This window comes from Varanus komodoensis, unplaced genomic scaffold (assembly GCF_004798865.1).
Source record: "Varanus komodoensis strain SLA01 unplaced genomic scaffold, ASM479886v1 scaffold10, whole genome shotgun sequence".
Taxonomy (NCBI): Eukaryota; Metazoa; Chordata; class Lepidosauria; order Squamata; family Varanidae; genus Varanus; species Varanus komodoensis.
In genome coordinates, this window is record NW_025335269.1 from 18,590,550 (window position 1) to 18,602,360 (window position 11,811).

Below are 11,811 nucleotides of genomic sequence, written 5' to 3' on the forward strand. Positions count from 1 at the left end.
CGCTCCCTCCTCACCTGAGGAGGGTCTCGAGCGAGCTTTCGTGCTTGTCCAGCGAGCGCCCGAGCGCGCTCTTGCGCAGCTTGTTGAGCTCCTCGGCGGCGCGGCAGTGCTCGGCCTGAGACTCGCCGCCCGGGTAAGTCTGCTGGATGAACTTGCAGAGAGGCTTGGCCAAGTCCACCTCGGAGGCCTTCTTGAGCTGCACCGTAATGAACAAGGACGCCATCTTCTTGGCTGGTTCGTCGCCCCCGCTTCAGGCCGTGCTCTCCTTCCCTTCCCACCTCCCCCCGGTAGTTACTCGATACGGCGGCTCAAGGCGGCTCAAGAAACCGCCCGACTAGCTTTCCCCAACTCACTTCCGGGATTTACGTAAAAGTTCCAGCTCTCTATGGTGCCTTCGGAACGTTGCGTCATGGTCACGCGACTGCAGTCATAAGCGAGCCGGCTCCGCCCACTTTTCCAAGCTTATGTATTTGCCGTTTGTGGTGTTGTGGTCTTATTAATGGCTTTGGTGTCTGGGTCTTTAGAATGCATGGCTCTAGCTGCGCTGGACTGGGCTCAGCTTTTTCAGGAGGGCTCCGTGTGTCCTCACTCTTTCCGTTGCAGTGGCCATCCTTCTTGCCTCCCAAGAGTGTTAGGAACTGAAGCAAGACAAAAGTTTGCAGAAGGTAGTTGTGTTTCCTCTGTTGTATCAGAAGCAGCGAAAGGGTTTTAGACTGCAACTCGATGCATGTTCTGGACTTTTCCTGTCTAAACATGCATAGGATTGTGCCTTCAGGGAGATGAACAAGTGTGTCCCCTTTCACTAAAAGAAGCCACAGCCTAAGTGGCTGTACTGAGCAGGGCTGTCAGGGACAGGGCATTTTGGAAGGTGTTTATTGATAGGGTTGCCATAAATGCAACAACTTGCCAATGCATAACAACGGTGCCCTACTGAAGGCAATGGGGCTTACATTTGAGGAGATGTGTACATTGTGTAGAATTCTCTTGTTAAACTAAGATGGCCTAACCATCTCCTACCAGGCTCAGCTGGCATGGGCAAAGACAAGGAATGCTGTGACTTGTCCATGTCCAAAATACATGAAGGGTACCAGGTTGAGGCAAAGGATACCATACACCGTTAGGGCTCCAGGCATACCTGAGATGAAATGGATTCAAGATCACAAAAGATTAATGCCATAGTGAGCCTGTTAAATCTTTACTGGTCCACGATATTTTCTGCTAGAGAACCAGTGCAGTGTGATGGCTTTAGCTGCCATCATAGAAAACAAAGGATACATATTTCTAATAGGAAAGGCAGCGTACCTAGGCTGCTATCCTATGCACATTTACCTGTGAGAAAGCCTAATTGAACATAATGGAGCTCACTTCTGATTTGACATGCATAGGATTATTTTGCAGGGCTATAATCTTCAATGCCTTTTGGTACTGTCCATGGGACTAGATGAACCACAAGTTGGAATTAATATTGCCGGTGAGAAATAACAACCTCAGATATGCAGATGATACCACTCTAATGGCAGAAAGTGAAGAGGAACTAAAGAGCTTCTTGATGCAGGTGAAGGAGGAGAGCGCAAAGGTTGGCTTGAAACTCAACATTAAGAAAACTAAGATCATGGCATCCGGTCCTATCACTTCCTGGCAAATAGATGGGGAAGAAATGGAGGTAGTGACAGATTTTATTTTCCTGGGCTCCAAGATCACCGCAGACAGTGACTACAGCCAAGAAATTAAAAGACTCTTGCTCCTGGGGAGGAAAGCTATAGCAAATCTAGACAGCATACTAAAAAGCAGAGACATCACCCTGCCAACAAAAGTGTGTCTTGTCAAGGCTATGGTTTTCCCAGTTGCAATGAATGGCTGTGAAAGTTGGACCATAAGGAAGGCTGAGCGCCGAAGAATTGAGGCCTTTGAATTGTGGTGCTGGAGAAGACTCCTGCGAGTCCCTTGGACTGCAAGGCAATCAAACCGGTCAGTCCCAGAGGAGATCAACCATGACTGCTCTTTAGAAGGCCAGATACTGAAGATGAAACTCTAATACTTTGGCCACCTAATTAGAAGGAGGGACTCTCTGGAGAAGAGCCTAATGCTGGGAACAATAGGTGGCAAAAGAAGAAGGGGACAGCAGAGAATGAGGTGGCTAGATGGAGTCCCTGAAGCAGTCGGTGTGAACTTAAGTGGACTCTGAGGGAAGGTGGAAGACAGGAAGTCCTGGAGGAATGTTGTCCATGGGGTCGCGATGGGTCGGGCACGACTTTGCGACTTACAACAACAACAATCTTCAGTGAGGTTTACACCACCATCCTACATATGTCTTCTCAGACATAATCTTCAATAAATTAAGTGGAAATTAGAGCCAGGTAAGTGGGTATGAGATACTCCTCTAGAAACATTGGTTGTGTTTCACCTAATTTGATCTGTGCTTTTGGAATGTGGAGAAATAGTACTGCATTTTTTTCTTGGCCTGTTTTCAAATACTAGTCCCAGGTGTTAGCGGCCTCCAGGGACAAGCATGATTCATGATTATATTGTTTCAGTAATGTTTGTCAGTATTTGTTAGTCAAATTCTCCATCTACTGTAGATTTCAAAACATAAGAAGAATGACTGTTCTATAGAATTGCCCTTATTGTGCCAAATGCAGACCACTGTCTTTAATCAAATGAATTCTTTAATATTGTATGAACCAAGTAAAGCCATAATTTATTTTTTTAAATACTGTAAGTGGTTTCTCAGATATGATAATAGCTATCCTCTAAATAGAAGATATGCAGGAACATAAAACACATAAAACATGCATATAAATGAAGTCAGTGGTCATTCAGACATGCTGAGAAATATGATGGAAATTTTTAACTTTTCATTTTGCATAATAGCTGCAAATGAAAAGTCTTTGTAGCTCTGGTAGACAATTTTTCAGATGAATCCCTGAGTATGTCTGTGCAACATTTGCCAGCAAAAGCTTCACCATGGTGCATAAGAGAATCATACTCTGTTATGCAGTCATCTCATTTCAGATAAAAATAAAGTGTGTTTCTAAGATTTGAAACAGAACACTACTCTACACCAAGCTAGACAATTGGACCCACTAGCACTGTAGCCTCAATATTGCTTCACTAGCAGCAGGAAACGGAGTCTTTTCCAGCCCTATTTGGAAGTTGAAAGTACTTCCAGATGGGACTTTGTGCAATTGCATGGCCTTGTTCATGGGATTGCAGGGATCCTGGTGTAATTGACTTCCATGTGTAGTCCAGAGTGTTTTTTCCATGGCTTCTTTCATCTCCAATCCATTAACTGGGGAGGGGAGACCCAGCAGCTGCAACAACAACTTTTGATCGGTATTGTTAGGACACTGCTATCTGGAAGCACTCTGACTTTAGGCTCTATCTGCTATGACCCTTCCCATTGGGGAGGGGAGCATAACAGGCCTGGAGGCCAAATCTTCCCCACCTGTGCTCCCAGTCTGGCCCTCCAGGTCTCCCAGGGGACCATGTGCTCTTCCTCTGACTCCTCTTCCTTTCCCAAACTGTAATTTGCTGATGAAGATTGCAGTCCTTAGACAGACTATCCTGTTGTTTGTCCTCAGATAGATGAATGCTATTCCAATTTTACTGATACGAAAACAGGAGCTAAGGAAACAGAATGGCTTATCTGAGACCTCCCAGTTTGGTTATGGCTGAACAGAGCTTAGCAGCTGGATTAGCCCAGCTCCCACTCAGCAGGACTAAAATGGTTAATCTTTAGTTGAAAGAAAGCACTCATATGGAATGGAGGGTAGAGAGCTGGGCTTAGACATGAGACACTTAGAATCAAACCTCTTCAGCTAAGATCATGGTGGAATGGGCCTTAGCCATGTCTATTAGGGTTGTTGTGAGGATGAAATAAGATAATAACACAGTGCAAATGAAGGAAACCTCTTCTACCCAAATGGCGATTCTTGTGTTTATTAGACAGGTTTAAATATTATACTTTTCTTCAGGAGAGTTATTTTTGTCAACAAGGCTATATTAGCTATCCATCCAGTGAGGGTAGAGTAGTAGTGAGGGTGCTACATACTTTGAGAGTCAAGAGTAATTTAGACAAGCTTAGTTGCAGAAAAGTTCCATATTCAAAAAGTGTCAAGATGCTTAGAGTTTTCTCATAGGTAATGGTTTACACTATTATGAAATTTCCCCTCTTTCCCATTGAGATATCTAAAATTATTTCTAGGCCACATTTAAAATGTAGAACCCTCTTAAGCAAGTGTGAAAGCTAAACACCACACTAAGTAAATACCTTATAAAATCATTAAAATGTTTCAATAAGATCCATAAGATAGCTCATCAGTTAAATAAATAAAAACAAAAGTTACCAGTAAAAACCAATAGCCCAGATTTATGGGAAGGCCAGTAAGAACTGGCAGGTCTTTGGAACTTTCCTGAACACCAGCAAAGAAAGGGGCATGGCCCATGTCTGATATAAGTTGATTCCAGAAGTGTGGAACCATCACTGAGAAGACTACATGGAAGTTATGAGCCTAAACATTCTTGGTGGCAGACAGATGAGAAGGAGCTCTGTTGATGACCTCACAGTGTGGGCAGGTTTGGTACAGGAGAAAGTAGGCCCAGACTATAAGGCTTTAAAAGGGTGACGCACTCTCAGCTCATCCTATATAATAATCCCGTGTATGCAACCTGATGCAAACAGGAAGCTGCCAGCTTATTGGTCCATTTAGATCAGTGTTGTATGCTATACAGTATTGTATTGTATCAGTATTGTAATCCACCCAGAGAGCCATGTGGCTAATAGGGAGGGCTAGAAATCTAATAAAATAAAATACAATGGCTGTAGCTACCTGTGTTTCTATTAGGAGCTATTTTCTAGCCCTGCCAAAAGATTATGTAATTTGAACCTATGATCTTCTCCTTGCAAGACATGTGCTCTAGCAGTTTAAAGGAACAACTTGTTTATAAATGTGCTAAATATTTACCCTAACCCTTTTTCCTGTATACCTACATGTGATTGTAATAGCATAGATTTTCCGTGACTCCAGGGAGAAGCTGACTGTCAGACCACTTAATATTCATAAGGTTTCTCATTTTCAAGTTAAGCATAAAAGCAACTAAGGTTTAACAACCTCAGTGGCAGTGCCTTTGAAATGCAGTTTTGAAAAGAAAAATCTAGTTCCTATGACAACACTTTATTCAAAGTAGTCCTTTAAAAAGATGAACCAAGGACAATTTGGTTTAAAAAAAAAAAGACTTCCAACAAAGACATGAACACCTGATTTTACAAGATAGCCTAAAAGCACAGTTTGTTGTGTTGTTCAACTTGTTAAGCTTTTATATTTGGAAAATACATTATGAAATTTAGGAAGCTTCATCTAGGTATGCAGTAGAAACACTGTCCTAAAAATGTTCATCATCCTCCAGTTGTCCTAAACACATAAAGAAGCATCACTGTTTTCAATCAAAGTAATTTTTATACAATTCTATTTAGGAACAAAACATAAAATGCAGCACGTTCCTGTGAGGAAGTAAGTCCCACTGGTTTCAATCAACTTTCTGTCAACGTACTCAAGAGAGTTTACAGTTTAAAAGAATGGGTTACCTATATGGGTGACCCATGGGTCATATGCAGTACTTGAGGGACTTCAGTGCAGCCACACATATGCACAAGCTACTGCTGAATTACTTCCTGCTCCCTCAGCCTCACATTTTGTCACTGCCTTTGTCTATGGAGAGCATGGTTGTAAAGACATGCTGGGAAGGTCATCTTTTAAAGCCATCCTTCCTGTGAAGTGTGCACTTGTGTGACCAATGGTGTAGTGGCACATGTTGAAGCACAGACATTCATAGGGACAGTCCTCATTATCACATCCCTAATGAGAATGCAAACATTTAGGTTCCTGTATTGATCCATATCAACCAAGAATTTTTCATCTTACCAGGAGCAGGTCCCTTGTAAAGCTAATGGCTCTTCATTGCCTATTAAAGCCAGACCACCCAAAATACTTGGCATTAGAACAGGGAGCAATATGATGATGTTGAAGAAATTCATTTTCTCCTAGCTCCTGCAAGAGTAGGGAGCATCTGGCTCCCTGTGAATCAAAAAAGTGCAGCCGTGCATCTCCGTGCATCCCTGCTTCCACTACACCATGGCTTGCAACCCACCAAACGGCTGCTTGGCAGGCTGTGGAAGCACAACTCACGTGGGGAAGTCTTGCACGTGGACATGGAAAGATGTGTTTACATCTGTGGATAGGGAGACAGCTGAGTGTGTGTTTGTGCATGGGGGGATGACACACCCACCACTTGGCCAATGTGTGTCTGTTGCCAGACCTGGATATGTTGGCCAATATTCTGCTCATTGCCACGTGTGACTCTCAGGGATACAAGGGCTGCTCAGCCTGGACTCTAACAAACATAACAGAAAAGAAAAGGGAACAGGAAGGAAAGAGCCAACTCCTCCATACTGTGACATTACGAAGTTAGAGAATGCTCATGTGGAATACGTACTGCAGGAGGCAGTTCTGGAAGGACTGAACATGGAAGCTGTCCCAGCTATGTTGGCAAAGGATTTCTCTAAGTCAATTTAGGTTTTTGTATTTTCTTTAGATGCATATAACCATATAAGAATTTCGTATTTCCTTATATTGGCAAGTTCAGGGAGTTTGTTGCACAGGTGCACCCATTGATGCAGCAGGCTAGAATGCTAACAAAGGAAGTTCTGAGAGGGAAGCAACCAACCAAACCAACAGAGGGGAACTCAATGACCCCTCTCCCTCTGATAAAGCGAGAAGGAATGCCTGGCATGGAAATGGAGGCCTCACTATTACATTCTGCAAAAGCCTGGACAAGCCCTGTAAACAGGGATGCTCAGACATACTCAGGTCAGCGGTATGGATCTGAAGGCCCTGCTGGTGGACTCCAGCAAGATAGGCTAGACAGCGTGTATTTTGGAGACAGTGGCAGGACCAGTGGGCTTGACTTTCCTAACTCTGTATTGACTTCTGGCCTTTATTATCACCATCCGTATTATTATTAAAATGTTTGTTCCATCTTTTGAAGACAAGGTTCCTCTCAGCCAGTGGTCCTGCTCTTAGGACTGGGAGGTCCTCAAGCATGTTGAGATTGCAGAGCTGGCTCTAGGTTTGTGAGGGCCTTTGCACCATGCGTCCCTCCTTCAGTGCATCTACCTTCTCATCACACTTGTTGCCAGTTGCTATTACTTTTAATCCTTTTCTCTCATAATTGCTGCCACACGTTTGCTTGAAAGGCATGGAGCAAGTCTGAGGTGGCATGCCCCATTCCTTCTCATCACCACCAGAGTGAGAGGCAGGTGAGCAAGCAGACTGCAGTGGTCAAGAAGCCAATTCAGGGGACTGCTGTCAGCAAGTGCCCTCAGCAAATGCCCAATCATGCCTGCCATTGATACTGCTCTTCAGCACATTTTACTCAACAATAAGCCCCTTTGAACTTAATAGTGCTCAGCTTTGAGAAAACATGTAGGATTGTGCCACAGATCTTCTGGTTTTTTGTTTACAGATGTTGTTCTCCTCTCTCATTCTCCTCAACACATCTGAATACTCACCGCATTTGTATCTGTCACCTGCTTCTGTCAATGATGTGGTTATCCAGGTAACTGATGCTGCCTCAACAGAGTTCTTACTGGCTTAAGGAGTTGCCTCAGAACTCCCAACTGTTTGATTTATTTACCTTTTTTTCTGTAGTCCCCCCTCTCCTCAAAGATAAAAATGCCATTCCTAAGGCATTAGTTATTGTTATTAAGAGCTTTAAGCTAAAATGCACTGGTATTTTGGCCCTGCCCACTTCTGGAATGCAGTTTGTTAGAGTCTTTCAAGAATGGAATCCAATGTTCTGGCTGAACAAGGTTCTGCACCTCTGTATATCAGGGCAGAATCGGGGCTTGCTTGGCAACTTGTCTGATGGTTCAATGCCTTTGAGTTTCCTAATGTTAAAGCGAGGATGCTAAATTACATAGTGTGTGTCACAATTAAAGAGACTGTCAGCCCAGAAAAGGAACAAATAAAGATGGTACATAAGATTACAATCAAGCCACAGGTAGAAATTAAGTGATCGTCTTGTTATTAGAAGGATAGTTTTTTGACAACACGGAATTGTTTTCAACGTCCTAGCACCATGACATGGCACTGTAAACCAGTCTACTTTTCTGTGTTTTTTTCAGTTGCACAGGCTCTCCAAGCCTTTGAGTTTCTCACAACAGCAGGGTGTGTGCAAGGTGCCCTGGATGAGTCATCACAATGAAGCAATTTATTTCCCTGCTGCAATGCATGCTTGCTCCTTTTATTGACTGCTACCTCATGATGGTGTGTCAAAGCATGTAGGCTAGTAATAATGAACTCTGCTGTGGGAAGTCAACCGAAGGGAGACTCTTCAGTTAAAACAACCCGCATTACTCCTAAAGAGTATTTAGAAACTACTCTCTGCACAGAATCCTGATTTTCTGTTTCTGGTACTCCTTGCTGAACATGTGTGCAAATACATGTGATCTGCAATTAAGATTTAATATTGTGAACTAGGATAGCCATGTGGTTTTTTTCACAGAAAGTCCACATGGAGGACTGTGAGAAGATGGGCCTTGATATTGAAGACAATTTCTGTTTGAAGGACCTTCCACTTCAAGCCTGGTTTTTAATAAAAAGAGTCATCAGGAAGAAGAGTTGGGCCTTGAAGTTTCCCATCGACAGTGCTGAGAAGGTGCAAAGGTCACCCTTCACACAATGGTGGGATATATTGTATTTCTATATAAACTGCCATTGTTTCTAAACTGTTTATATACGTATGCATTTTAAGCAAATAGGTGCCCTCTTTAGCCCTCTTTCATGGTGATTCCAAAGGTATAAACTAAATTCTTATTGCTTAGTAATGTTTTAAAAATGAATTGCTGCACATTCAGGTATTCCCTTCTTAAGCAAGAGGATAATGGTAGTAGACTGTAGGGACAATTTTGTTGAATGTGTATCTTGGAACTGGATCAGTCATTAAATGACAATGTGTGAGAAGTACAAGCCCTCTTCAGAGGAGGTGGTTCTTTCTTAAGAACTCAGCACAGGGATGCTTCATTGTTCATAGAGCCTTTGTACCTCGTCACACATAGAGCCAAAAGATACTGGGTTAGATCCTGAATCATTATACAATTCTTTGCAAATCTCTTTAGAAGAAACCTCCAATGAATTCAGTGGAGCTTAGTCCCAGGTAAGCACAGCAATTTTTATCTGAACTTAGGACCAATGCAAAGAAATGGGACATGTTGGTCATGACTTAACTGGTTTGAATCCAACCCACTGTCTTTAGTTTTACATGACAGGCTAGGCCATGAAAGAAAGGAGCAGTTCTCCAACTGTGGGGTCCCCAGCATGGTGCTTATAGGTACTATGGATATTCTTGGTGCACCCCAAGATTCAGCCTGCCAACCTGAGTCTCATTTTATTTTAGACATTCATTTTATTTTTAACTGGGGGAGGGTCATAGGCATAGTGCAAAGCCAAATAGTGTCTTCCAGCACACCACTAGGTTGAGTTTGTGTTTTGTGCTCAGACCCCACCTCGTCTTGTATTAGGTGCTTGGGCACGTTACTTTTCTTTTACTGTATAGGGCATTTCTTTGCAAGATTGTTTTTGTTGCTGTTGTTTTTTTAAACTAAAAGCTAAAGATTGCATTTTGGCTGGCTAAAGATCTTTTGTTAAACTCAAGGTGTTTTGCAAGTTGGAGCTATGTAGTCAGAAGCAAGCACCATGGGGTTTGATAGGATACATTAGATTGCAGCCATGCCCCGTAACATAATAAAAAATAAAAATAAAATGATAATTCGCATGTGGATTAAACAAAACTGACTCAATAAAGTGACAACAAATTAAGGCAAGAGGCCTTTTCAATACCCTTGGGTGTTCCATATATATACGTGCAGGACAAAATCCTATGCTACCTATTTTAAACTCCCACATTACACAGCTACAAAAAGGAAGCAAGTTTTATAGTTGACTATACAGTTGGACAAAAAGTAGGGGTTGGGCACCTGTTTGATATACACTGTTAATGAGAGACTGATGCCTCTGTTGTGGCAGAATCCAATGCAAATTCCATATTTACATGTGTTTATATTATTTCTTCATCGCATAACACAATCCTTGTATCACTTAAAAGTGAATTCCATCTGATGATCAAACACTTTCGAAATGCCAGCGGTGCAGAATATGATGTGATTCAACAAAAGTGAGAAAAAGTCTTGAGAAATAAATGCCACCAGCTGTTGTAAAGGTTTTGCCAATTTATTTTTACCTAGCTATGTATTATATTAGTAAGCTTAGTTTCCCATTGACTCGCTTGAGTTTTCTTGTGGATTAAGATTGGAGGCAAGCCATGCTTTCCTTCTGAAATATGCCTATATGTTTTCTCAAACAACTTCTCGGAAAATGAGCCTTCTTGCAAATCTGGAATAGGGGTTGGAACCAGAGGCGTAGCTGCAAGGAAGTGTATTCTGGCCTCTGCTGTTGGCAAGGGGTCCAAGGGCCACTGGGAGGATATTTTCCTTGCCTCCTAGGAAGAATATAATGCCAAGGGACAGATCGACCTGGCCCCATCCATCAGGCAGAGGAGGGGCAACTTCAGGGAGCTTGCCTCCCTTTTCCCAGCCAGGTGGAGCACTTTTAAGAAAGATATGTGTAACTAGAAACTCCCTGTATCCATCTATCCCAGTATTAAGCTCACCAGTGAAAGCCTTATTATGTTGTGATATAAGAAAGGGTCATTGTGGAGAGCTGGTCTGGGTGCTGGCCACATTTCATACCATGCTAAGACTTGGCTATTTGTTAACTGATTTGTTCTCATTTGATTGCTTGGGTTACTTTTTCGATCTGTGTTTTGATGTTGAATGGTTTTATAGATGGATGATGTCTGATGTTTGTTTTACTTGGAATAGAACAATTGAACTGAATGGGAGTTAAGTTTAGCTAACATTGGATATAGCCCATTGCTGTCTCATGTGCTGGCAGCCATTGATATAAGGCACATTGGACGTACTTCAAAGTAAATAAATAAACACAAGTCCATGTTTGCTCTCTGCCCCATCCTTCCTACAGATTTCTTTTGCTTTTGTGCTGTGTCAATTAGACCATCAGTCTGAGGACAAAAACTGTAATATCATGGATGTTTCTGGGATTCAGTTCCACCCCACTCCTACATGATCAACAGCATCCTGGTGCCTGTGTAATGGCAAAGTGGGAAGTGGAATTGATGCAAGAAGATCCTTCCTGTTTCAAGATGCATAGGATAGAGACTGGTGGATGCATCCAACAGGGTGGCTTAAGTATTGAAGGCATACTGCAGCCCCTCTCATAGCCCATTAGTATGTCCCAGTGCAAATACAGGCCACTGCAAAGCCCTATGTTTTCAAATGCCCTATGTTTTCAAATGTTTTCAAATGCTATTTAAATGATGACAGGGAGAGAGAGGTGCATATGTCTTGGGAAAAGTCGCTGCAAGAAATGTTCGTGTGTTTTTGAAAAGTTATTTTCAATCTAAGAAAGAGGAAGTCCAGGCTGTAAGGTCAGAGTTCTCATGTCTGTGACTCATGCATCAATTGCAAGTTAATAATGGTCTTATCTGGATGGAAAATAATTAAGCCTTCCTTTGTTTATTCATTACTAGGAGGGATTTAGGCTGGAGTCAGCAATCCATGGCCCTAGAGTACATTTGGCCCTTGGCTTTATTTCAAAAGCCCTCTTCTGCAAGCAATCAGTACAGACCTCTGGCAACAGCCATCTGTCCCTTCCCTGGCAGACAGCAACAGAGAAA

General features: G+C 42.5%; 1 protein-coding gene and 1 long non-coding RNA gene across 4 annotated transcripts in view; one reads left to right on the plus strand and one right to left on the minus strand.

Moving 5' to 3' along the window:
• Positions 1-342, minus strand: part of LOC123036153 (programmed cell death 6 interacting protein) — a 31,662-nt gene extending 31,320 nt beyond the window's left edge. For both annotated transcript variants that reach the window (XM_044455181.1, XM_044455173.1), the window contains exon 1: positions 15-342. In XM_044455181.1, coding sequence (XP_044311116.1) covers positions 15-223 — 209 coding nt within the window. In that variant the 5' untranslated portion in view covers positions 224-342. The remainder of the gene's footprint in view (positions 1-14) is intronic.
• A 1,894-nt stretch (positions 343-2,236) lies between these two features.
• On the plus strand, positions 2,237-11,071 carry LOC123036170. Of its 2 annotated transcripts, XR_006417102.1 has the most exons (3): positions 2,237-2,357; positions 7,522-7,614; positions 8,183-11,071. It is a non-coding gene; the product is annotated as an uncharacterized LOC123036170 (long non-coding RNA). The 2 variants fall into 2 exon arrangements; XR_006417101.1 differs by having other exon boundaries at positions 7,522-11,071.
• Positions 11,072-11,811: the final 740 nt, after the last annotated feature.